The 26,632-nt window shown below is 41.9% G+C and overlaps 1 protein-coding gene across 2 annotated transcripts; it reads left to right on the top strand.

Annotated features, from left to right (window-relative positions):
- Bnc1 (basonuclin 1) lies at window positions 1–26,468 on the top strand. Of its 2 annotated transcripts, XM_012948718.2 has the most exons (6): window positions 1,079–1,142; window positions 1,849–1,862; window positions 15,933–16,032; window positions 16,949–17,184; window positions 19,143–21,001; window positions 25,773–26,468. In XM_012948718.2, the coding sequence occupies exons 1-6, from the start codon at window positions 1,079–1,081 to the stop codon at window positions 26,455–26,457; spliced, it is 2,958 nt and encodes a 985-aa protein (XP_012804172.2). In that variant the 3' UTR covers window positions 26,458–26,468. The 2 variants fall into 2 exon arrangements, with proteins under 2 accessions (XP_045002537.1, XP_012804172.2); XM_045146602.1 differs by lacking the exons at window positions 1,079–1,142; window positions 1,849–1,862 and adding an exon at window positions 1–105.
- Window positions 26,469–26,632: the final 164 nt, after the last annotated feature.

Below are 26,632 nucleotides of genomic sequence, written 5' to 3'. Positions count from 1 at the left end.
ATGCGGCGGCGCCCGCCGAGCCGGGGCGGACGCGGGGCGGTCGAGGCTCGGGAGACGCGCCGGGCACGCCGGTCCGGCAGCAGCCGCGGCCGCAGGATGGCCGAGGTAAGCGAGGCGCTGTCGGCGAGCGCGGGGCCCGTCTTTAGCCGGCGGAGCGGCGGGGAGGGGAAGGTCACCTGCGCTGCGGGGCCGACGGGGCGGCGCGCTGGGTGCCGCGGCTCGGGGGGGTCCCCGTGCGCCCTCGGGCCGGGCTGCCGCGCGCTCCCCACCACCCTCCGCCCGCTTTCCGCGAGTCTCAGCCCCCTCCTCCCCGGGGGGTCGGGCGGGGGGTGGGAGGGAGGACGGTCGCACGGTCGCGCTCGAGCTGCTCCCCGCGGGCTGCGGGGCACTCAGAAGCCCCGGCGCTAGCTGCGCTTTGCAAACTTCGCTGGGAACTGAGCGACGGGCGGCGAGGGGCCGGGAGGAGAGATGCCCCGGGGCTGGCGAGGGGCACCGAGGGGGCGTCCTGCGCCCTGGGACTGATGCTTTCAAAAGGACAAAAAGAGAGAGAGAGGGACAGAGACCACAAGCCGGCGGGTCTGCCCCACCGACCGGGGAGCCTTGCAGTCGGTGCGGGGAGGTTTGAATCAACGTGCACGCGAGGCTTGTCGCGCGTGGGACAGTTGAGGCGTCGCCGTCCTTCGAAAGCGCTTAGGACTTGGAGGAGGAGCCCGTCCTGGATGCCAACCCGGCAAGCCAGACCCGGTGTCAGGCCACTTGGGAATAGTTTACCTTTGGGTGCCTGGAAGGATGGGACTCTCCCCGTAGCGGGACTCTCCCCGTAGCTTAGCGCAGCTCTGTCGGCGTCTTGAAGCGACCCGGGAGCTCTGCAGAAGTGGCTGCGTGGTCCCCCCCACTGCCCACCCCCACCCCTCCCGATCCCCGGGGCCAGCGCCGCCGGGACCCCGAGCCTCACAGGCCGCCTGACTTTTGGATAAGCTCCTGGGGATTTGTCAGCCAGATGTGACAAGATTGTGGAGAGGCGAGTGAGGGAGATCTGATATTAATCAGTGCATAGCTCGGAGCCAAACTTTCTCAAATGCGGTGTAGAAACATGTTCTTCTCATTTAAGGCATCTCTTTGTGGCTTCGGGGCTGCCACCGGCTTGAGTTTTGACAGTTAAATGGAATGCCAACTAGGAACCTTAATTGTATGAGTGAAGTTGTGTGTTGCTGCGGGGAAAGATCAGACACTCTGGGGTTCAGTAATGTCCCCTAGTTTTATGGCTGGGGCTCACCGCAGACCTCTGAAGATGAGGGCATTTAAGTCGGGCCAGACGCCTGGTCGCAGCCAGGCCTCTGCTGTTAACACTTAAGGGGCTTGAAAGAGGCCTCACTGGTGTCCTGGGAATCCCTGTCAGTGAGAGAGAATGAGAACGTACATGTTATTGCATGTGGCCACAGGGCAGATGTAGCAACATCGTTTTATTAAAAAGAATCACACTAAATGACAAGATTTGGGGGCTTGACAATATAAGTAAATTAAAAAAAAAAAAACAGCATTTGGCAGATGTTTTCCCTTTGGTGTCCTTTCATTCTTTGCTTGTTGTCTTTAATATGCTGTTAGATTTTATGAAATCTTCAGATTTCTTAGGTGCTGAGTTTGCAAATCGATGCTTATGTGTTAAGACTTAGGTATAGTGATAAATACACTTCCATCTTAATTGCCCCTTCTCAAACTCGTTGATACACATTATTAAAATATCACTAAAAATATATATGTCAAAATAAAATTTCGTACATCATATAAAAGGTCATTGTTTCAAGTGTTACAAATCATGTTGGATTTCATATAGATGGGGAAATATAGCTGCCTCTCTTCCGGTGAGGAACTTTGAAAGCTATTCTTTTTGTTATGTTTTCCAGATAGTTCAAAAGAATAAGATATTTGATTGATTGTCTAATAAGTTTGCACTCTTAATTTTACCCAGAAACTGATGCAATTTCAGTTCAACTGTTGGCTGAACATGTCCCTGTTAAGTGCTAGGAAGTGGTGATGAAATCTTCATTCAGCGGCTCATACCTTGGGAACTCATAATTATGTTTAGACATCTGCATAATTTAATTTGTAATATTGTCTATACCCATGCAGCCCATTCAGACTGGTAGTGATGTGGTGGCATGCTTTTCTCTCGGCAAGAAAACGGTTGCTAGTTTGAAGTTGCTGTTGATATCTACTGGGATATGAAATAATGATCTATCTCCTGTGGTTATAATTCACATTAGAAATAGTAATCGGCATGGAGTGTTTACCTTAGAAATGTGAGGTAGAGATAGAAGATTTTTTTTATTATTACATTTTCCCTTTGTTAGCAGTTAGGCCTGCATCACAGGTCGGTACCCACAGTCTGTACCTCAGGGTCATCAGCTTGGCAAGATGACTCAACTCTATCATGGGAAAAGGCATATAGTTTTCCCTGTCGAACAAATAATTTTATCTCAAACACACACTTGTCATTTACAAATGCCATGAAATAAATATAAACAAGGGAACATATTAAAAGTTTGGTTTGTCAGTAAACTTAAACCATAAGGAGGGGGCCAGCAAAAGTGGTTTTGAGTTTCTGTATATGGCTTTGGAAGTTATTTTGACGGTGGCCATTAAGAGAGTTGCCCTGAAGGTTCTGCCAGGTAAATTACTTACAGGAGGAGTGTACTTCACCTCAGGGTAAATTTTCTCCCCTACAGATGTCATTTAAAGTGAGTTACTTTTGTCAGAAACAGCCTGCTTAAAAAAGCACTAGAAACAAATAACCTAGCTACAGCAGAATCTTAGTGCTGGGCCACCTATTGTTTGATATCTAAGATCAAGACTTAGGAAGTCAGGACTTTTTAAATAACCTTATTCTGAGTGGTCCACTACAGGCTTTTATTAATTTGTTTATTGTTGGTGACTTACCTGAGAGATGTTAAAGATAAGAGGGCTCCACACCTTAGCAACTAGGAGGTTTTTGAGGCTTTTTTTCTTTCTTTCTTTCTCTCTCTCTCTCTCTTTTAAATTAGTTTCTACCATAAAATCTTTGCCTGCTTATCTTGTCATTCTTTGAAGGCTGTATCCCCTAATTCTGGAATTTCCAAGATTCCACAATGGCATCATTCTCTATATACACTTATCTAGTTTAGCCAGAGGAGGCAGGTATCAGCAGCCCAGCTTAAAGTCCAAGTGGAGCCTTCTCAGACGTACATGGTTACGGACAGGCAAGCTGTCCTTGTTCCTGTCCACACATAGACTTGTTATTGTAAACCATCCGAACAAATCAGGAGAGCTCTACCTGAGAAGTGATCATAATTTCTCCCCTCTAATGGGATGGGAAAAGTTAGGAAAATAAAACGTCTTGAAGGCTGGGTCCCAACAGACCTGTATAGAAGGAAATGATTACCTCAAGTGAACTCTAATTTAGGCTTTTAACTTTTTTCCCATATAGTTATATTGGTTTGATTGTCCCCTCTTGCACATTGTGTGATCCTACCATATACTCAAACATGAAAGTGATTTTCCAGTTCTTTACTGGCTTCCAGAAACATTACCCTGGTCCTGTAGCCCTCTGATTCTTTCTTGAATTATTTGTTATGAAAGTCAAATTTTCATGCCTCTGACTATAGCACTTTATAATATACCAAGTAGATTTTATGACAGGGATCAGGATGGCATATTTAACTAAGTAAGCTTCATTTTAAAAGTTAGTTTTCAAAGTACAGTTCTTATCAAGTTCCTAACAATGTTTACAGAATTTTACTTTGAGACATGTTCACAATTTCACCTCTATTGTATATCAGCATTAATAACAAAGTTGCCTTACTTATACAGCTGGATACTGTAAGTAAAATCCTGAAGCTAAGGTCTTGCTTGGTGTTGCTATGTTGGTCCCCCCTACACACAGGCTGATTCTGTGTCACACACCATTAATACATTTTTGACTTTGGTTATTACAGGTTTCTGATGATTACTCCTGAGGCAACCCAACTATAAGTTAGAAAGGAGAAAATTATGCCCATCCCATTTTTATTTATGTATAATTTTTAGAGTTTCCTTGTAGAAAAAGTATTCAGTTTGGTTTCTAAGATAATACTTGTATGTTTTCAACAATTTTTCACATTTTCAGTTTCCAAGGGTAATCATTTTAAGAAAAAAGGCACAGATGTTAAATTGTTTTGGCATAGGATTTATGCTTTGATTTATAAACATCAAAAGAACAAGTATTTTCCCCATCACCCTCTTTGAACTAAACAGCAAAGGAGCACTACAAATGTGTCACGCATACTTGTTGCTCACAGACACCTAGCCCAACGGCTGTCACCTGTCATGGCTTTACTGTCCACCTGATCTTCCTGTGCAGAACCGTTCCCCATGCCCTTGTCTCTGGCCTCTTCCTTTCATCCTCTGCTTATGGTGAAATACGGCTTTCAGTCAACTCTCCTTTATGGTATCACTTTTACATTGCAAATGCTGACTGCTTCCTGAGGCTCCTCAGATCCCTTTATGATCTTCAATCATGATCTTGTTAAATCGTATCTCCCTATTTTTCAGAACATTATGTTTTTCTTTTTCAGAATCTTAATTGCTCCTTAAACTCAACAGAAAAACCCCTGACTGCCCATCTGGTCAGCCCACCAGCTCCCTAAAATTTCCTTTCAAGATTGGATCTTACTACCCAAGCAGAAACCTATGCTTTGTGGCCCAGGCTCCTGACCTGACTCACATGGGCATAATGAGCCTTTCTCTGTGCCTAGACCCATGGTATTACCTGCACACGAAGAGAGTGCGTACCTTCTCCCCCAAGCTTACCCTGCCCACTGTGTAACACTGCTCTCTGTCGTCTCGCCCAAATTAAAATTTTGGAGGGAATAGGAGTCTTGACATATTTTACTTTTTCATTTTATATTATAGAAATTTTCAAGCAATCAAAGTTGGAATTGTCTTAATGCAGTTTCATGCTATGTGTTTGGAACTTCCATAGTTATTATCTCTATTCCAGATCCCTCACTACTACCAATACCAGATTACTTTGAAAGTATCATATAATTTGACTGAAAAATATTTTAACAGATAGCTCTAAAATATAAAAGGACTCTGAAAAATTCAAGAACATATTGTACCACAGAATACCGTAAAAATAGTTTGGGGCATTGCTCAATGACAGCACACCAAAATTTCATTTTTTTTATTATAACTCTTTAATGGCATTGAAGTTTCATTGTCTTATAAGCTTTATACTGCCATTGCTTTATTCAAACTGGGATTCAGGTGTATGCATTGTCTTTTTTAATCCCTAGATTTATAGTTTTCTTTCCTGGCCATTATCTGTTGAAAATGCCAAGTCAGTTAACCCTAGGGTACTCCCCAGTTTGCATTTTAATGATTACTTTCTGTAATATTTAAAGATTCCTTTGTCCCTTACATTTTCTTAAATAAGAATTAAGAAGCTTGACTAGATACAGGTTTGAACTTTTTTTCTTCTTTCCAAGAACACCAGATGTGTGATGGTATGTGCCCTTCCCTCCACAGGTGCCTGTTGGATTGTCTTTCTCATTGGGAGCTGTGAAATGGGGACTTATACTAGCTCTTCATTTATTTGCTTTATGTTTATAATCTGTCTCATTAATGATTTGGTTACCCTGAAACATAAGTTGTGTAGAAAATGATGCATATCTGTTTCTGTCCCTTAGTTGTCAGAATAATTAGTTGCGTTTCTAGCATTCTACAAAGGTGGCCAATGACTTTTGAATGGTTTTGAGTATATTTCAGATTCTTAGATTTTCATGGTGAGTAACTGATGCTAATTTTTAAACAATCATATTCTCTGCTTTGTTGGTTTTGATCAACCTAGGTGTGACTTTTCCCAATGAAGCTGTGTGTTCTCCTACCATAGACACTGGGAGTTATTCGTCTTTGTACCCATAGGATTCTCTATGGTCCCCACTACATGATTGAACCTTTAAAGACAAAGACCCAACTTTCAAAATAAAGGTTGTCATTTGTCAAACTATTAACTGCAAGATGATGCCATGATGCTGAAGAGCTGAACATCTGGTCTGTGTGTGTGAGGCCAGGGAGGCTTCAGGTCAGTGCTGTTGGCCACAGATAAGTGACCTCACGCAAAGGGACCTCGTGTGCTTTCTTCCCAGTTGCCCTTACTTCCCATCAGACAAGTGATGATACCATTTCCAGAATCCTCGTTGTACTTTTGTGGGTTTGCATATGTGGAAAAAACAGTCGAGAACTTAAAAAAGCAAAAAGAAGTTAATGAAAAGTGAGGAAGAAAGGTAGGAAATAAAATGTCTGGTTCTAATAAAAATGAGGGGTATAGAAAGCAAGAGGCAGAAGCAGAGGGACTTCAGAGAACAACTCTTACCTTTGCATGGTGTGATCTACTCAACCAAGAAGGCCAGCTCGGCAGCCCCAGGGGGAGTGAGAATGACAATTTCACTTCAGGTGAAGAAAAATCAAGCGTTCCTCCTACAGACAGGGGTGGCCCAGCAGCTTTAAAAAACATGTCCTGCATTATAGGTTGTGATTGGCAGTTTTTGATATAACACTGAAACTTCCCAGGACGCAAACATGTCAGTAGCGGTTATCTATATTCAACATTTAAAAATACAACTTGCAAAAACGTGGAGTCTTTCTGTTCTAAAGCTCGGTGACCTGTGGAAAGTGAGTTGTGGTTTGGCAGCCTGGGATCTTCGATTTCATGTTTGAGACAATGATTCTAACCACTGGGAATTTGGCAGGGCCTTAGAATTTCACAATTAAGAGGACCACAGACTCTAAACTTAGTCTCAGTAATCTCTACCAGGAATACATTTTCTGTGTGCTTTTTTTTTTTTTTTTTTTTCTTTGTGACACTCTCGACAATCAATAGGAAAGTTGGTATAGAAATGAGGAACTGCATTTGGCTGCTAGCAACAGCTTCAAAATAGTCATCATTCTTTCTTCTCTCATCCTTGGGACATGACCTCAGGACTACCTACTAGCGGACACAAAAATGGTCTCTGAGCTCCTGCCATCATGCTTGTATTCCAAGGAGGAGGAAGGGTTCAGTCAGCTTGCATGTGTGAGGAGCTTTCTGTGCTGCTCACCCAGCGACTTCTGTGCGGCGTAGTCAGTCACCTGCTAACGGTGCACCAGTGAAGACTGGGAAGTTGCTTTTTATTTTTTTTTTTTAAGCACTAAGCAATGAACCTAATGCCTTGGACATTTAGCAAGCACTCTATCATTAAGCTATATTCCCAATCCCTTTTTTTGTTTTTCACTTATTTTGAGACAGATTTTACTGAGTTGCCCAGGCTTTGTAGCACAGTCAAGCCTTGAGCCTGTAATCCTCTTGCCTCAGCTTCCCAAGTAGCTAAATTACCAGTCCTGTGTCACAAGACCTAGCTAAAATTCTTTTACCAATGCCTATCAAGAAAAAAGATAACAAGGCTGGAGAGATGGCTTAGTGGTTAAGCACTTGCCTGTGAAGCCAAAGGACCCCAGTTCAAGGCTCAATTCCCCATGACCCACGTTAGCCAGATGCACAAGGGGGCGCACGCATCTGGAGTTTGTTTGCAGTAGCTGGAGGCTCTGGCATGCCCATTCTCTCTCTGTCTCTCTGTTTCTCTCTCTCTCTCTGTCACTCTCAAATAAATAAATAATGAAAACAAAAGAAAAAAGATAACAAATCAATATCTACAACTACTACACAAGGTTCAGCTCTCTCATTGATTCACTAGTCATTTATTTTCTCAGTATAATGGAGGATTTACTGTGTTTCAGACTCAGTGCTAGTTGATAGGTATTAGAATTGTGCTACCATCTCTTCCTGAAGTGATGAACTGTAGAAAAAAAATTTACTGAGATTTTTATCTTGTATCATCTTTCGTAACTGTGTCTATGCAGAGACCCTACCTGTCAAGAAGAGTCTGTGCTTACTGAACTCTTCAACTTTCCATCCGTGTGTCCCACTAAGATAGCTAAAATCAAGCCTGTGAGGTTGGCAAAAGCAGATATCCAGCCTGGTCTTATAGTCACAGGTGCAAATACATGGAAATAAAGGAAGGCCATATGGCTGAACTAGTGGAAAAGCATAGGATGAGACCAGTCCTGGATGAGTGCCTCTCAGTAGAGGTTTAAATGAGATGAGGGGCAGGAGCTCAGGCGCCCCACCTTTGTTACCAGTGATGTCTTTTGTAACAGTTATATCATACTCATTCCATAGCTTTTGTGATTAGCATATATTAATTATATGTAATAATGGGTTTCTGTATGACGTTTTCATACATGTGTGTATTTTTATCATAGTCATCCTGCATTAATCTCTGTTGTTCCCTTTCTACTCCTGCTAATCCCCTTCCTCTTACCAACTAGCCCTCTTAAGAAGCTCACTATTAGAACAAATTCTAGCCTTTGGCATGCCCCACAAGGTCTTATGCAGAATGCTCTCTGTTTCCTCTCTTTACCATATCTTTCTACCTTTAATTTCACTAGCTCTACTCAGATAGATACACAGACACACACTAGATATTCAAAAATATAAACATTTTTTGTAGCCTGAGTACCCCAGCCTCTTTTGTGCCTTGGGACCTTTGCACTTGCTCAGCCTTCAGCCTGAAATGTTGCCTATCTAGATCTTCACCTGATCAACTCCTTGTGATTCTTTGGGACGCATTTCATGCATCCTCCTTGGAGCCCTTGATGATGACGCTATCTGAATGGTTCTTACTCCCATACATTCTGCTCAGGTCTTTTCTACCACATACCTTATTCTGAAATGACCTTGTTTATGTTTATTTGCTATTTATTCTAGAATTTAAGTTCCTTGAGGGTAGGGATCTCATCAGTTTTGTTCAACACTTTAACCTCAACAATCTAGAATGATGCCTGGCTCATAAATGCTCAGAAAATACTTATTAGAAGCAACATCTTTATCTGGAGAATATGATAATGTCTTATTCTGGAAGATGTAGAGATTAAATGAAACTGCAGTTAGCACAAATTACTGTTATTTCAAGATATGATATAACACACCCCTAGTATTCAGATTTGAGCGCATCCCTGCAATTTCTTAGTTTCCTCATCTATAAAAGTGGGGATAGTAGCTTACCTCCCTAGGTGTTTGTGAGAAAGAAATGACACAGTACATGTGCACTGTCTCACAGATAATAAATGCTCAGTAAAGCTGACTGTGTGGCCTTGAATAAGTTACAAATCTTCCATAAATTTAAGTGTCCTAAAAATAATTTCCCACAGCAAACTAGTAAGGATTAAATGAACTCGCCTATCAAACTTGAACCTCACTAGGTCAAAGGCAGTAGCTAATCTCACCACTGAACTTAAGCTCACTCAATAGGACTTTCTGTGATGATGGAAATACTCTGTATCTCCATTGTCCAGTATGGTGGCTGTACTCTGCCTCCCTGGCAAGAGGCTTGTGGAAGCCTCTTGCTAAACTGAAGCACAGAAGACTTGTTTGGGTGAGCAAATGATTCCCCAGACTGCCTAAAATCTAGGTCATGCCCTTCCACCCTAATACAGCAAATGACCAAATCCAGCATATACTAGCTGTGTCAGTGGTTTTCAGATGAGTGAATGAGCAAATGATAGCTACAAAAAGGCAAACCAGAACTTGAAATGTCAATTCATAGCATATCAAAGTGACTAACGAAAGTTCTGGACGATCTGCTGAAGATGAGTGCACAGGAACGATAATCATGTCCTTATGCGTTCAGAATGCCATAGTCATCTGCTTTATGTTTCTGGAGACTAGGACAAGTATTAGGAATCCAAAGGAAAACATGTAAAATTTTAATAGTTTTCCATTTTGATTTACATGAGCCCTTTCTCCTGTAATTAAATGCTTTCGGTTTGATTTCATTTTAGAAGTTTTAATTTATCTTTAGTAATGATGATATAATTTTACAACATTGTGGGACTCTGAGATGGGTAGAAGATCCAAGAATCTTAATAATTAAGTTTTTTAGTTAATAAATAATTATCCTGAGATTTATTTCCACAGATGTCTAATGAGCTTTATCAAACCTTACTCAGATGGGTTTGTGTAGAACTGCGTGACTGATTCTTATAAATCATCATTTATACATTGGAATTATGGGATAAAATTGTCTGAAATTCTGTCCATAAACTCGAAGCTGTTAAAAACTAAATGGTCAGGTTAGGTCAGTGGTCTCAACCGGGGATGACATAGATCCCAGGGCATTTGGAAATGTCTGAGAAGGTATAACTGACACATAGTGGGCAGAAGTCAGAGCTGCTATCAGACTGATTAAGGCACATGACAGCCACAAAGATTCATCCAGCCTAAAATGTCAATAGTGCCAAAGCTTGGAAATCCTGAGTCAGGTGATGAGAGATGAAGAAAGTAATTTTCACTCGTAACCTATGAAGTGCGCTTGGAATTGTTCCCTGTATGGTTTTGCTCTTCTGAGTCTGAGACGGGATCACACAGCAGTTCCTGGAATTGTGCATGAACCTAACCTTTGGAGCAAAGTTGTCAGGGGTTGGAGAAAGCAAGTGCTCAATGACATCTCTTTCTGTGGTTAAAACAGGTCTTATTTTCAGAGTAATGAAATATGAGTTTGCTTATAAAGTACCTTGTTGTTAAGGAGTGTCCTCTTGAGGGATATAATCCAAAAGAAATTTTCTGTCTTTCGAAATACTTTCTTTTTAAGAATCCTATCTATAAAATCTAGACTGTGAAGTATTTTGATTTTTATTACTTAGTGTTTTGTTAGCTGTTAGCATTATACAAATGATTGTTTCATCTGTGAGCTCATATCCATAGGGTTGTGACCAACCAAGGATGAGATGCTAGACAACATATGAGATATGCCACAATATCAGCTAATGGTGCTTTTTTAAGTTTTCTTTTTGATGATGTGTAATGTAAATTAAATCATTCATTTTCATTTTTGTTTTCCATTCATGATAATTATGGGTTAGGCATAGCTAGACAGATGTCTATGTGCATGTATTTAATTTATTTGTAAGTGAAAATAGGCATATGCAAAGGGCAAAATAATTTCTGGCATTTTCAATCTTTTTCATTATCTCCCATGCCTAATGAGATTTTAAAATATTTTTCCTAGTTGTGCCTCCACTGAACCATATAGTATATATGTGAATTTTTGTGCATGTACATTATACATAACGTGAATAGCATTTTTTTACCACTTGTAAACTGATTTGCACTCCCTGGGGGATACCACCTCTGCAGATCACATGCTTTATTTGAGCAGGACAGAGTTGTGACTGCATGAAGTTTTTTTTATTATATGGTATAAACACAAAAACAAAACCTTCCTCATGTTTCCTGGTTTTGGATACTCTCTTAAACAGACTGTGCAGTGCTGTTACTATCTTCTGCACACAACTGTATTCCCTCACCTAAAACTGCCTAAGTGCAACTCTGTCTACTCAGGCCCATCTGAAATTAAGTCATGGAAAATTTTGCCTCTATTTCAACAGGGTTGGCAATTTTTAAATAAAATTTTGTTGAGATATGCTTCATGTACCATAAAATTCAACTTTATAAAGTATACAATTTATAAAGTATATACTAGCTTTCACTATGCTTATAAATGGGATTGTGTGACCACAACTACCATCTAAATATAAACCTTTTTTTTTAATTTTTTTAAATTTTTATTAACATTTTCCATGATTATAAAATATATCCCATGGTAATTCCCTCCCTCCCCACCCCCACACTTTCCCATTTGAAATTCCATTCTCCATCATATTACCCCCCATTACAATCATTGTAATTACATATATACTATGTCAACCTATTAAGTATCCTCCTCCCTTCCTTTCTCTTCCCTTTATGTCTCCTTTTTAACTTACTGGCCTCTGCAGAATAAACCATTTTTATCATCTCAGAAAGAACCTCTGGGGCTGAAGAGATGGCTTAGCAATTAAGGTGCTTGCCTGCAAAGCCTAAGGACCCAAGTTTGATTCCCCAGTATTAACATAAGCCAGATGCACAATGTGGCACGTACCTCTGGAGTTAGTTTGCAGTGGCTAGAGGCCCTGGCATGCCCAGTCTCTCTCTCTCTCCCTCTCAAATAAATAAATAAAAACAAAACATTTTTAAACAAGAAAATAAACCCTGCTTAAAATTTGAAACTTTTGCACTTCAAGGACATAGTTAATGGTTTAGAAAGATGGTTTAGTGGTCAAGGTGTTTGCCTGCAAAGCCAAAGAACCCAGGTTCAACTCCCCAGGACCCATGTAAGCCAGATGCACAATGTGGCACATGCATCTGGAGTTAATTAGCAGTGGCTGAGGGCCCTGGCATGTCCATTCTCTCTCTATCTGCCCTTTTATCTCTCTTTCTCCCCCTCAAATAAATAAAATAAATACTAAAAAAAATTAAGTACACAGTTGGGCTGGAGAATATGGCTTAGTGGTTAAAGCACTTGCCTACAAAGTCCAAGGACCCATGTTTGACACTCCAGATCTCATTTAAGTCAGTTGCACAAAGTTGAGGCAAGCACAAGGTCGCATATGCCCACTAGGTGGTGAAAACATCTGGAGTTCAATTTTAGTGGCTGAGGCCCTAAAGTGCCAATTCTCTCTCAGTCTCTCTCCCGCTCACTCACTCTCTTTAAAAAATAAAAAGGACACAGTTAAGACAGAAAAAAACGAGTAAAATACTTGCAAGTTTTATGTCTGGTAACAGACTTGTACCTGGAAAATATAAAGAATACGTAGAATGCTAAAAAGACAACCCACTTAAAAAGTGGGCAAGAGAGCTGAATAGATATCTCTCCAAAGAAGATACACAGCCAATACATGCAGAAAATATGCTAAGTCATTAATCATCAGCAAAACACAAATCAAAACCATAATGAGATTCCACTCACATTCATGAGGATGGCTATAAAAAAAAATCCAAACATGGTGGCACAAACCTGTAATTCTAGCACTTAGGAGGGAGAGGCAGGAAGATCAGGAGTTCAAGGACATCTTTAGCTGTATTACAAATTTCCAACCCAGCCTGGGCTGTTTTAGACCCTATCTTGGAAAAAATGTGTTAGTGGGCCCTAATAAAATGAAGGGACTGCTTTAGAAAACAGCCTGGCAGTTCCTCAATAAACCAAGCATACAGTTACCACAGGCATGCATTGGATTCAACACCATAAAGCAAATTGTACGTTCTTTTCATTTCCCTGTAAATACAAATATTATGTTTACACAAACTGTAGTCTGATAAGTGTGAAATAGCATTGTGTTTTTAAATGCATATGCCTTAATTGCTGCATACTTTATTACTTGAAACTATAAATAACCACCAGGTGTTGTGATGTACGTCTTTAATCCCAGCACTTGTGAGGCAGAGGTAGGAAGATCTCCAAGAGTTCAAGGCCACCCTGAGACCACATAGTTGAATTCCAAGAGAGCCTGAGTTACAGTGAGAGCCTACCTTGAAAAACCAAATAAATAAGTAGATAATTTTTATATGTATGTATATCTAAGATATTGGAAAAGTAGTGCCAATATACTTGCTCAACACAGGGTACTACTAACTTTCAATATGTAAAAAAGTGTAATATTTTTAAAGCTCAACAAATCAACATAAAATAAAATGACTTATACCTGTAGCTGATAATAGCAGTCCTATTTCTAGGATTTTACTAAGAGAAATAATAACACAAGTCTATTATTAACCTGAAGATGATGAACTTGTCTTAAGTTCACATTGTGATGGTGGATGCACAACTTTATTCTAAAAGTCAGTGGATTACGTACTCTGAATGGGTGAATTATATACTATGCAAATAATATCTCAATGAAATTTTGTTTTTTTTGTTTTTTTAAGGTAGTGTCTCACTGTAACCCAGGCTGACCTGGAACTTACTCTATAGTCTCAAGCCTGGCTTTGAACTCACAGTGCTCCTCCTACCTCTGCTCCTGGGTGCTGGGGTTAAAGGTGTGCCCCACCATCTTTAAAAAGAAGAAACAACAAGCACTTCACCCATACCCAGTCACTTCTCTTCCCAAACTGATTCCTCAGAGTCACTGATTCTGCCTCTGGATTGGTCCTCTCTTGACATCCCACAGAAGTTAAATCATGCTAATAAGTGACCTTTACTACCTGACTTCTTTCTCCTAACACGATTTTGAGGTTCACTCATTTATAGCATTTGTCAAGCCTCCCTTCCTTTTTGAGATAAATAATAATCCACTGCATAGCAGTATTGCATTCCGTTTATTCATTTATTGATAGATATTGGCATTCCACTTTTTGGTGATTGTGAATAATGCTACTATTAACATTCATGTACAAGTTTTTTGGTGGACCTGTGTATTTTTAGTTCTTTGGGCTGTCTAACTAGGAGTGGCATTTCTGGGGCGTACAGTAACTCTACCTTTGACTTCTAAAGAACCTGTGAGACTTTTCTAAAGTGGCTCTGCATTTTACCGTCCTACCAGCAACAGATTTTTGGAAGAAGCCTGGTTATATGCTCATTAGGGTGAACTCTGCAATCCTGGGACAGATTTCCCTTTCTTTATCCTCCAGGCAAGGCCTCATAGCCCCACCAGTGGCAGATTAGAAATTGAAGCCTACACTTGTAAGACATTTTCACTCCTCCTCCAAACCCACTCTCCCAAGTGTCCAAGCTCGTTGGAATCGTAGAATTGACCCAGAAGCTCTTCCCAGCAAGCTCACTGGCAGAGATCCTTTGAAACATTTTTGCTTTAATAATAGATTATATTCTTCAGGCTTCTATCTTGTACAACTTCATGTACATACATGTGTGTGTGTATGCACATTTGAGAGAAACTTTGCTCTTAACCCCAGGACTTTGTTAGACACATATACCTCTGTTTTCTATTTCAGTTATGTTTTGTACATTACACATACGTACTAGATGTGGTCATATAGCCTGCAACTGGAGCATCAGCATGGGCCTTATTTCACAGTCACATGGTCCAGCATTGAACCTGGGAATAGCGTCAGTATCGTCAGCCATAACACGTTCTCAAATCTATTTATACTTTCAGCCTCTACCACATCTTAAAGGCAAAGGGGTAACAACTTCCATGGATTAATCTTGGTCCAGTTCATTCTTTTCTTTTTTGTTTTAAAAATATGTTTGTTTATTTGAGAGAGAGAGAGAGAATGGGCACACCTACACACACACACACACACACACACAGCCATTACAAACGAACTCCAGAAGCATGCACTACCTTGTGCATCTGGCTGATGTTAGTATACTAGAAAATCAAACCTGGGTCCTTAAGCTTTGCAAGCAAGTGCCTTAACCACTAATCCATCTCTCCAGCCCCCAGCTCATTCTTTTACTTAATTCAAGAAGGCCTCTATACTATCTTTCAGAGTTTCTGCTCTGGTTGACTTAGAGATTTGGTGGAAATGTGATTACTGACTTTTTCTATGCCCTTTAAAACAGAACAGGGTATCTTCTGCCAAGTCCTGATTTTTTTTTTTTTTTTTTTTTGCCCATGATCACATACAAAATAACTATGTAGATGTTCTGTTCTCCCAAGTGCTGGTCCAGCTGATCCCCTTTCTTAGATACAACATATACCTTTGAACCTGCCCAGAGGGCTAGAGGGATGGCTTAGCGGTTAAAGCATTTACCTGCTAAGCCAAAGGACCCAGGTTCGATTCCCCAGGACTCATGTCAGCCAGATACACAAGGGGGTGCATGCGTCTGGAGTTGGTTTGCAGTGGCTCGAGGCCTGTGCCCATTCTTTCTCTCTCTATCTTCTCTGTCAAATAAACAAAAATAAAATATTAACCTGCCCAAAGTAGGTGCAGATTGCTAAGTGAATTCCAGTGAATGGAGAATCCATTTTGTTTCGTAAATGCAGTGTGCTTTCCACACAGTGCTCAGGTTATGTGCGTCACATGCTCTCCTCTCTTTCAGGCTATCGGCTGCACTCTGAACTGTAGTTGCCAAAGTTTCAAACCTGGGAAAATAAACCATCGTCAGTGTGAACAGTGCAGACATGGATGGGTGGCTCATGGTAACTTTTATTTCCCCCTCTTAGCCAGTCGTGTTCTCTCTTAATAATTTACAATTATTAAGAAGCTAACTTCCTATCTTAAGAATGATAGCTGAGCAGTAAGCTAAGTAGTATGTTTCTAGTATGTGCCAGGTTAATAGCTAGGAATTCTAACACTATAGTGTATCTCCCTAACCCCATGCTAAGCATAGACACTGATACTCCAGTAATGTTTATTTGAAAATAATAGAAATGTCCTGGGCTAATAAGTAGCCTGTAATTTTCTTTTAGCTTAAATGTGTCCTAATAAATACTTTACTGTAATTATATCCCTCATTGATGATTTATCTGAAATTTATAACTGAGCATCCTGCTTATGCAATTGCCACCCTGACAGCCCTGCACTGGCTACTCACAACTGCCGTACTGGAATTGTGACTAGCACCACTGAAGAATGGCAGTTCTAACTTTATTTAATGTTGACTTTAATCCAAGTGTAAATGGCCTGTGGCTGATAACTGCTACATTGCGCAGACAGGTTGCTTAACTTGTCAAGCCTCACAGCTCCAAAGCAGCAGATTATTAGGGCCTGAGTACAGATCACTGAGGTTCTCAACCTCCAAATTCTGCTTCCTGATGGTCTGTTCTCTTGATTACACACCCGCTGCCTTTGCCGTCCCCTTCCTTTGTCCCTTCTCTGTTTGCAATAATTTTACTTGTTAGGGATGCCACAAGAAAGAGAAAAGGCTTAACCCAGTCAATTTTATGTGGTCCTGTGAGAAACCTGGTAACTGTTAAAGATTTTGGTCATTTACATGTTTGTAATTTTTTTTTTCTGTTGGAACAGATGAGATTAGCCCTAGACTACTTTCTACGCAGTGTTTCCTACTAAAACTAGAACTTTTCCAAACAATATTTCTTCTATTTGATTTTTCAGCACTAAGTAAGCTGAGGATTCCCCCCGTATATCCAACAAGCCAGGTGGAAATTGTCCAGTCCAATGTGGTGTTTGATATTAGCAGTCTCATGCTGTATGGGACCCAGGCGATCCCTGTTCGTCTGAAAATCCTACTCGACCGGCTCTTCAGTGTGTTGAAGCAAGATGAGGTCCTGCAGATTCTCCATGCCTTGGATTGGACCCTTCAGGATTATATCCGTGGATATGTGCTACAGGTATGATGACCATAGGCACTGTTCTCCCAGAGTGCCCATGTAACCCCTATAACCTGGTTTCCCCAGTAATTGATGGTCATCCTTCCTTTTAATATTTTTTCTAATGACTGAAGGTCCTATTTCCTATTCTGAGGGGAATCCTATACTTGTCCTAAGCTATCTGGGAAACTTCAGACTATGTGGGCATGGCATGTAACTCCCAAGTGGAAGACTATGGCATATTTTCTCCATGTTTTTCACTAAGCTTCTTCTTCCACAGAGAACTGTTTGCCTCATGATGGCTGCTACCTCCAATATTTTTATTATTCCCAAACTACCTACTGGCCCAAGAAGCTGTACGTGTCAGATTTTACTGAGAATTGTAGGTCAGACGGGGAGCTTACAAACCAAAACCATACACAACAAATAACTGAAATGATGAAATGATGCTACTTCACTTGTCATTTAAAGCCTTCTGCCATTGCGTTGCTGATTTTCTTTCCTTCGTGTGTGACATTCTTATGTTCATGCATGTGGTTACTCATTCTCCTTCTCTCCTAATTGCTGTTCCTCCCCATTTTTTTCTGCCCAACCCCTTTCCTCTCCTCATCCCCCTGTGCTGTGTTTGGCCCCCTTATGTTTTCTTTTCTACAACGCTCTGTTCTGTTTTATCCTTTTCTGTTTTAAGAGTCCTTTAACCTCTTTTCCCATAACATGCCTCATGTTTCCCATTCAAAGATTCAAGCCACTAACTTGTTTCCTAAAATGACTTATTTCATGCATTTGAGATATACTTATGGCATGTCTTGTCTTGACACTACACTATAAAATATCAGCTGACTTTGGTTAAAAAAAAATTCAAGTCTAATATAAATTTCAGTCTTAAGTTGACCATATCATTAAACAAATATGAATAGCAACCGTGTATTAACCAAAGTGCTCTTCTAATAATCTGATGAAGTAGGTATATTACCCTTATTTTTTTTAATTAAAAATCCACAGGCTCAGATTTTTTTATGACTCTGCTGAAAGTTATTCCACTAGTATGTGGAAGACTCAGCATTTGAACACATTTTAGACTGATTCAAAAGCCTTCAGTCTTTCCCTAGAATCATGTTGCACACATCTAGTGCAGCACCCCAGCTGCCTAGAAAATGCTATATGTAGAGTAGCATTACGATTTTACATTATGACATAGATCAATATTTAATGATCCTAATAATCTTGCTTTCCAGTGTTAGGATTAAAAATATGGAATTGATTACCTTGAACCTCTAGTGTATGAAAAATTTATGATGTTACATTCCTCATCATCTTCAGAACTCTTACATGCACTGTGAAAAATCTCAGTAGGCCATCAAATACATGTTCTGTGATAAAATATTTATTGTAGTTTTGGGAAAAGTTAGGCCTTGCTAGAGTTTGAAAGATCTCCAACACTCCAGTGTAATTACAGCTCTGCTTTGTGAACATGGGCAATAGATCAATACATGTTCATTTGTGTTTTTTTTTTTATGGTAGATGCTTTGGAGATTATCAAACTTGTAGCAAATGAATACTTGAGCTATGTCTAGGCCTGTTGCCCCAGTGTATGCTTTAGATAAAGAAATCATTAAAGTTCATATGGTATATATTGTAATCTCAGTGGGGGAAACAGTTATGCCTGGTACATGACAACCAGTTGGTTTGAAATAAGATGAAAAATAATTACCCAATTGCCCTGATTGGAGTTTGAGGACTAATTGTAGGGTCACTACCTACATTTGTGCAGCCTGTGCAATACGTGGAATTTCTGGCCTGGAAGAGTGGGTGAGTGGGTGGGATGAGCCGAGGCTGAACTGCAAACCCTGCTAGTCCAGAGGGCGCACTTTTCTGATATCTGCACAAGTACCTTATAGTCTGATCACGTGACACCTCTATAAAGAACAGAGTCGAGTAGAGCAAATCGATCATCCTTTTAAATTCTGCTTTGTATCTAGGATGCATCAGGGAAGGTGTTAGATCACTGGAGCATCATGACCAGTGAGGAAGAAGTGGCCACCTTGCAGCAGTTCCTTCGCTTTGGAGAGACCAAGTCCATCGTTGAGCTCATGGCAATTCAAGAGAAAGAGGAACAGTCTATCATCATGCCACCTTCCGCAGCAAACGTAGACATCCGGGCTTTCATTGAGAGCTGCAGCCATCGAAGTTCGAGCCTTCCCACTCCCGTGGACAAAGGAAACCCCAGCAGTGTACACCCTTTTGAGAATCTCATAAACAACATGACTTTCATGTTGCCTTTCCAGTTCTTCAACCCTCTGCCTCCTGCACTGATAGGGTCGCTGCCTGAACAGTACATGCTGGAGCAGGGGCAGGACCAAGGCCAGGAGGACCCCAAACAGGAAATCCACGGGCCCTTCTCTGACAGCGGCTTCTTAACTTCCACATCATTTCAGGTTGAAAAGGAGCAGTGTTTAAGCTGCCCGGACGCTGTTGCTCAAAAAGAAGACGGTGCCCATTTAAGTGACTCCAGCTCATACAGCATTGTCACTAAGCTTGAACGGACACAGCTATCCCCTGAGGCCAAAGTAAAGCCCGAGAGGAACAGCCTTAGCACGAAGAAGGGCCGAGTGTTCTGTACGGCATGTGAGAAGACTTTCTATGACAAAGGCACCCTCAAGATCCACTACAATGCCGTCCACTTGAAGATCAAACACAAGTGCACCATTGAAGGGTGTAACATGGTCTTCAGTTCCCTGAGGAGCCGCAATCGCCACAGCGCCAACCCCAACCCTCGGCTGCACATGCCAATGAACAGAAATAACCGGGACAAAGATCTCAGAAATAGCCTGAGCCTGGCAAGCTCGGAGACATACAAGCGCCCCGGCTTCACGGTGGTTTCTCCAGACTGTGGGCCTCTCCCCGGCTATACAGGTTCCCTGGAGGATTCCAAAGGCCAACCAACTTTCTCAAGCATTGGGCAGAACGGTGTGCTTTTCCCTAACCTAAAGACAGTGCAGCCAGTCCTTCCTTTCTATCGTAGTCCAGCCACCCCCGCCGAGCTGGCAAACACACCTGGCATGCTGCCTTCTCTCCCTCTCTTGTCCTCTTCAATCCCAGAGCAGCTGATTTCCAACGACATGCCGTTTGATATTCTCCCCAAGAAGAAATCCCGGAAGTCCAGTATGCCTATCAAAATAGAGAAGGAAGCTGTGGAAATAGCTAATGAGAAGAGACAAAATCCCAGCTCAGATGAAGACGTGCCCTTGCAGGTGGTCAGTGACGACGAGCCGGAGGCCTGCAGTCCTCAGTCAGACAGAGTATCCGGGGAGCAGCACGCACAAGCAAGAAGCTTAGGAAAACCCCTCCCCCAAGGAGAAAGGCCCTGCCATTTCGAAAATGTGATCGAGTCCCATGGAGCCATCGGCAGAACCCTTGAGCAGGCCACACACACACACAGGGAGACTGAGCAAAAGTTAACATTGACCATGGTGCCAAGAGAACTTGAGGATGGTGGCCGGGAACACCCCTTCACACCTGGAGTGGAGTCCCAGATTCCTTTTTCTGACTACATGGAACTGCAGCAGCGCCTGCTGGCCGGGGGGCTCCTGGGTGCCTTGTCCAACAGGGGAATGACTTTTCCTTGTCTTGAAGAGCCTAAAGAACTGGAGCACCTGGGGCAGCATGCATTGGAGAACCAGAAGGAAGAGAACCGCTTCCAGTGTGACATCTGTAAAAAGACCTTTAAGAATGCTTGCAGTATGAAAATTCATCACAAGAATACTCATGCCAAAGAAACCCACCCGTGCACAGTGGAGGGGTGTACGGCTACGTTCCCATCCCGCAGGAGCAGAGACAGGTAAGGTATCTGTTGACACTTACCTCTTCTAAGGTGGAAGTTCTTAAACCTCCATGTGCATCAGAATCACCAGAAGGGTTGTGGGAAAAAAAAAAAAAAAAAAAAAAAGACTTCTAGGCCCTAACCCTAGGATTTCTGCTTTAGTAAGGTCAAGGGTGAGAACAGAGACTTTGCATTTCTAGTAAGTTCTCAGACGAATACAATTGTTGTGGGGAAATTGATGAGTTTTCATTTCTAAAAATCATCTGGCTACAAAACTTGACCTTAAAAGAAATGAGACCTTTTGTAAAATCCTTTTTTTCAGTCTACCTTCCTGTGGATTTTATTTATATTTTGTATTAATGAATTATTAATGAATTCATTAATAGTGATTTATTATACAGACATGAATATAATATTTCATAGTATGTTTCATTCTGCCTTTATGAAGCCTGAGGAATTCTGAACTCAGAAACATATCTGGCCCCAAAGGTACAGGATAAAGAATCATGCTAGTCCTTACGTTAACAGCTTGGGTAGAAGACAACTCTTTGAAGAGGATGGAGGAAGAAGCTTTTTTTTTTTTTCAAGGTAGGGTCTCACACTCTAGCCCAGGCTGACCTGGAACTCACGATGTAGTCTTAGGGTGTCCTTGAGCTCACAGCGATCCTCCTACCTCCGCCTCCCGAGTGCTGGGATTAAAGGCATGCGCCACCACACCCGGCGGAAGAAGCTTTTTAAATGTATCACTGTAGTTCCTCAAAATTCGCCCAGTTTTCATTGCATAAAATAAAGTACATGAAATGAAATACTTTCTGTAGTTTCTAGTCAGACAGATAACACCCAAAAGGAAGAATAACAACTTTATGAGAGATCTCTTAAATATTAAGATATCAAGGAATAAAGATAATCGGTTGTTTTAGGAGCTTTGACGTGGTTTAAAGATGCCGGGCTTTCATAAAACCGTCACACTGTTTACAAAGTGTGCACCTCCAGAGCTTGTCTCGTCACCCTCCAGGGGTGCAATGCTGGTGTTTCTGTCTTTCTTGTGCTTTTCTTCATGCACTTGATCACTAACCACTGGGTCACCCTCCCCACCAGCATATGAAAGAGCAGGCATACCAAAAGATGACCAGAGGCTTAAGGAAAAGGTTCAGCCCTCTGGCAGAATGCAGTATTATCAGCGCTAAATGGCTCGGCTCACTGGATATTAAAAGGCTACATTTGTTCAAACAAGCTTGACTTGAAGCAGTTCAACACCACCCCTAACTTAGTCCAAATTGTAATGCCTAATTTGTTAAGAGGGTGAAAATGTAAAGACTCCCACACACATTCCTGGATAGGGCTCGTAAGAACACTCTCATTGTCTTTAATAAAGAGAGGGCACAGGCAATATTAGTCAAAATTCCTGTTTCTGTTGCTAGGATGTTAAACCAAACCACTAGGGTATCCTAATTAGTGAACCAGTCCTTCTCCTCCATCCTTGAAGAAGAGGACTGTTTGCTTATGAATAAGCTGTTGTTAGGAGGAGGAGGAAGTCATATCAGTTGGATGATCCTTGATTAGTTATGAAACTATTCCATCCTGCAATACCTACTAAATAAGAACACAAAGTAGATTGACAAGGGCTTTTCATCTCATACCCATTTTTTTCTTATATTCAGTATTTTCTTATGTTCTGACCTATTTTTAGATAAGACTATATGGCTACAATAAGATGACTTTTTTATTTAAGACTACTTGCTTCAATAGTGTGGAGCTTTGAATCCATTTTACCTAAAATCTATGGTTCTAAACCCGCATTTAAGTAGGACTTTGTGGATAGGTTCAGGTCCACCTCCTCACCTAAGTCAGCATTGAGAATTGCGTTGTTCTTAGGGCAACTGACTTTCCTCTTCATCTGCCATTACTGCCAGCAGCAGTTCCTAGGCTCTATCAGCGAGAGGCTGGGGCAGAAACCTGGATGCTCTTTTAGCTAACAAGTATGTGTTAAGAATATTCTGTATTAGGGGCTAGAGACCCGATTCCTGCCCACTAAGGCTGTAGGTACAGTGGAGAAGACAGACCAGTAAAAGGTGAATATTGAGACAGTCAAAATGAGGGAACTACAGGCTGCTGTGGCCACCTAATGGTACTTAATCATATTAGAGTAAGAACACTCCCTAGCCAAACTCCTTCACATAGTAAGGAAGTAATCAAGGAAGAAGTGGGTATGTTTGAACTGTCAAGTACTCAATGTTTTAGTCTCCCTTTTACCAACAGTTAGCTAAGGGCCCACAAGACTTTTTCTCTATTTGGGTTATAGTTGTCTACAGTCACCCTGTTAGAAAATAAACCTGGAAAAAAAAATCACTTTTCAACAAGACTATAAATGTTGTATAGCAATATAACATTTTATGGGGAAGAATAACTTCATTTTCCGAAACAAGTAGATTGGGATGGGTGGCTTAATGTTATGTTTTTGCAAGTCTCTAATGCCTGTGAGTGGAAGACAGCTGGATTCTCACATCTGCCTCTTCATTCTGTTGTAATGTCACATATTATATAACTTTAGGGAAACTCTACTGCACTAATAATGTTAGTTATGAAATACTGATTTTTGAGAGGGATCAGGGAGTCCTAGGCTTGTCCAGAACACACTGTGAGAACAGCTGGTCTCAACCAAATTCGACTCCAGGGTGATCGGGTGTGGTGGGGGCTGGAAGCTGAAGTAAAAGATAGGGCAGTGGGCACGGGATCTTTAGAGTCCTGGAAGAAGGAGGCCTGGCACATGGGTGGAGGGTTTACGTGTATAGTACCCACCGGCTCCCCAGGAAGTGTCGCAAGCCCCTGAGACTTGGGAAGGGGGAGCAGGGACCCGGAGTTAGCAGCTGGTATGCCCAGGCTAGTCAGGAGTTGGGATGGGCCCAAGGATTTACTCTGTTGTAGCGTAGGACCTTTCTGTTCCAGGTTCCAGTAAATAGCTGACTTCTTTAACCGCTTGTGTGTACTGGAACCAATATGTCAATCTGTTGTCTGGTTTTCTGCCGACATATACCAGCCCCTTCCATGTGGAGCACTAGCATAATCACAGGGCAGAGCCGTAGTTGAAGAGCTGCTTGCTAAGTGGGTGATCTGGAAGTATAATTCTATCATGTCCAGAAAAAAAAATGCATAGGGGGATAAAAGAAATTGAACAGTAAATTTAATACATTTTGTGAAATACGATTAAGCCTTCCCCATACAGATACCTCATGATAGTTAGTGGAAGAGAAATTCCATTCTTAAATTTTTATGAGTTTTTTTTTTCCCTATCTTGGACCCTGTATCTACATTGGGGGAGGCTTTTCCTACTTGGGATCATTCTCTGTTACTTTTAATATTGTACCCCTTGGTAAGAGCTAGGTTGATTGGTTGGTTGGTTTTCAGAAGTTAGGAGGGGATCTTTGAGTAAGGGCAACATTGATTTACAAGCGACATCCAAATGATAACATTGAGTGGAAACCATAATGGATGCTCATTATCTGCCCTTTAGGAGTAATCACTGGGTGCAAGATTGGTGGTGTGCTCACACTGCTGTATTTGCAAAACCTCTGTCTGGCCCTTAGTGAAACACTGCAAATATGCACTGAACTCTATACACACACACACACACACACACACACACTCAGAAACACTGCAAATATGCACCGAACTCCACACATACACACACACACACACACACACACACACACTCGGAAACACTGCAAATATGCACCGAACTCCACACACACACACACACACACACTCGGAAACACTGCAAATATGCACCGAACTCCACACACACACACACACACACACACACACACACTCGGAAACACTGCAAATATGCACTGAACTCTATACACACATGCACCCACACGCACTGAAACACCACAAATATGAACTGAATTCTCTATATATACACGTACTCACACACATGCACTTTCATGCTGATCAGATTTTCACCTGTACCTGTAGAATTTCTAGAGAAATGTGCTAGGCTGACACTGTTTAAAAAAAAGACGACGTGGAAAACGTAAGAATGAAGGTAAAAAGAAGCAAGGTAAGTTTTCGCAACATTTAACTCAACATATCAAAAAGACCATCATTCCAGGTGCTCAGTACCCATCCACACAGTGCAATTTGAAGATGGTAATATTTCCTATTTTGTGGAAATAAAGTCTCTGCTTAGCTCCTTGTAGCTTATGTATGACTGACACTTTCACGGGATCTGGTTCTAGTATCTCCTGAAAATTTACCTAACTGAAGTAGTCTAGCCATCCTCTATGAAGGAAAGGAGGAGAGTTACACGTTAATTAAATGATGAAAATTGAAGTGCCCAGGCTGCTGGCTTTCCTAGTGAAGGCTAACTTCTGACAAGTAGTGAAAAAGAGAGGGCTGGAGAGATGGCTTAGCGGTTAAGCGCTTGCCTGTGAGGCCTAAGGACCCCGGTTTGAGGCTCGGTTCCCCAGGTCCCACGTTAGCCAGATGCACAAGGGGGCGCACGCGTCTGGAGTTCGTTTGCAGAGGCTGGAAGCCCTGGCGCGCCCATTCTCTCTCTGTCTCTCTCTCTCTCCCTCTATCTGTCTTTCTCTCTGTGTCTGTCACTCTCAAATAAATAAATAAAAATAAAAAATTTAAAAAAAAAAAAAAAGAGAGAGACCTGGCTAGCACATTATCATCACCTCTCCCATACCACAGGTTTTTCCTAGTGTCTTCCAAATCTTTTTGCTGAGAATGATGCCTTTAAGCAGCAGTTAACTCATTTCTAACCATCTTTTCACTCTATTAGGCACAGTTCAAACGTGACCCTCCACCAAAAAGTATTGCACCAAGAAGCACTAGAGAGCAATGCAGACCATTTTCGTGCTGCTTACCTCCTGAAAGATGTCAGCAAGGAGGCCTATCAGGATATGGCCTTCCCACCCCAAGCATCTCAGACATCTGTCATCTTCAAGGGAACGAGTGGAATGGGCAGTATGGTCTATCCAATAACCCAAGTTCACAGTGCCAGCCTGGAGAGCTACAACTCTGGCCCCCCTAGTGAGGGCACCATCCTGGATTTGAGCACTACCTCAAGTATGAAGTCGGAGAGCAGCAGCCACTCTTCCTGGGACTCTGACGGGGTGAGTGAAGAAGGCACTGTGCTCATGGAGGACAGTGACGGGAACTGTGAAGGACAGAGCCTCATCCCTGGGGACGATGAGTACCCCATCTGTGTCCTGATGGAGAAGGCTGACCAGAGCCTTGCCAGTCTGCCTTCTGGGTTACCCATAACCTGTCATCTCTGCCAAAAGATATACAGTAATAAAGGAACCTTTAGGGCCCACTACAAAACTGTGCACCTCCGCCAGCTCCACAAGTGCAAAGTGCCAGGGTGCAACACCATGTTTTCATCGGTTCGCAGCCGAAACAGACACAGTCAGAATCCCAACCTGCACAAGAGCCTGGCCTCGTCCCCAAGTCAGCTCCAGTAACAAACCAGACCTCTGACAAATGTGTGTCATGATTCAGGAATAAGATAACCCAAAGAGCAAGGTAGCCTGTTTAGTACTATTTCTCGTCCACCAGGCAGGATTCGATCTAACTGTACAGTTTCCTATGGCAGGAAAAGCACAAGGCAAGCCCTGTGGGACGTTGGCACTGGGGTGA

The sequence above is a fragment of the Jaculus jaculus genome, chromosome 3 (genome assembly GCF_020740685.1).
Source record: "Jaculus jaculus isolate mJacJac1 chromosome 3, mJacJac1.mat.Y.cur, whole genome shotgun sequence".
In the NCBI taxonomy this organism is placed as follows: domain Eukaryota; kingdom Metazoa; phylum Chordata; class Mammalia; order Rodentia; family Dipodidae; genus Jaculus; species Jaculus jaculus.
Note: the sequence above shows the minus strand (reverse complement) of the source record. Positions and strands in the feature narration are given on the sequence as shown.

Excerpts from the sequence above, each read along its gene's own strand:
- Bnc1 (XM_045146602.1), top strand. The coding sequence starts at position 1 with ATGCGGCGGCGCCCGCCGAGCCGGGGCGGACGCGGGGCGGTCGAGGCT. Across the intron at positions 106-15,932 it reads GCGGCCGCAGGATGGCCGAG|GCTATCGGCTGCACTCTGAA; the intron begins GTAAGCGAGGCG and ends CCTCTCTTTCAG. Across the intron at positions 21,002-25,772 it reads TCCCGCAGGAGCAGAGACAG|GCACAGTTCAAACGTGACCC; the intron begins GTAAGGTATCTG and ends TCACTCTATTAG.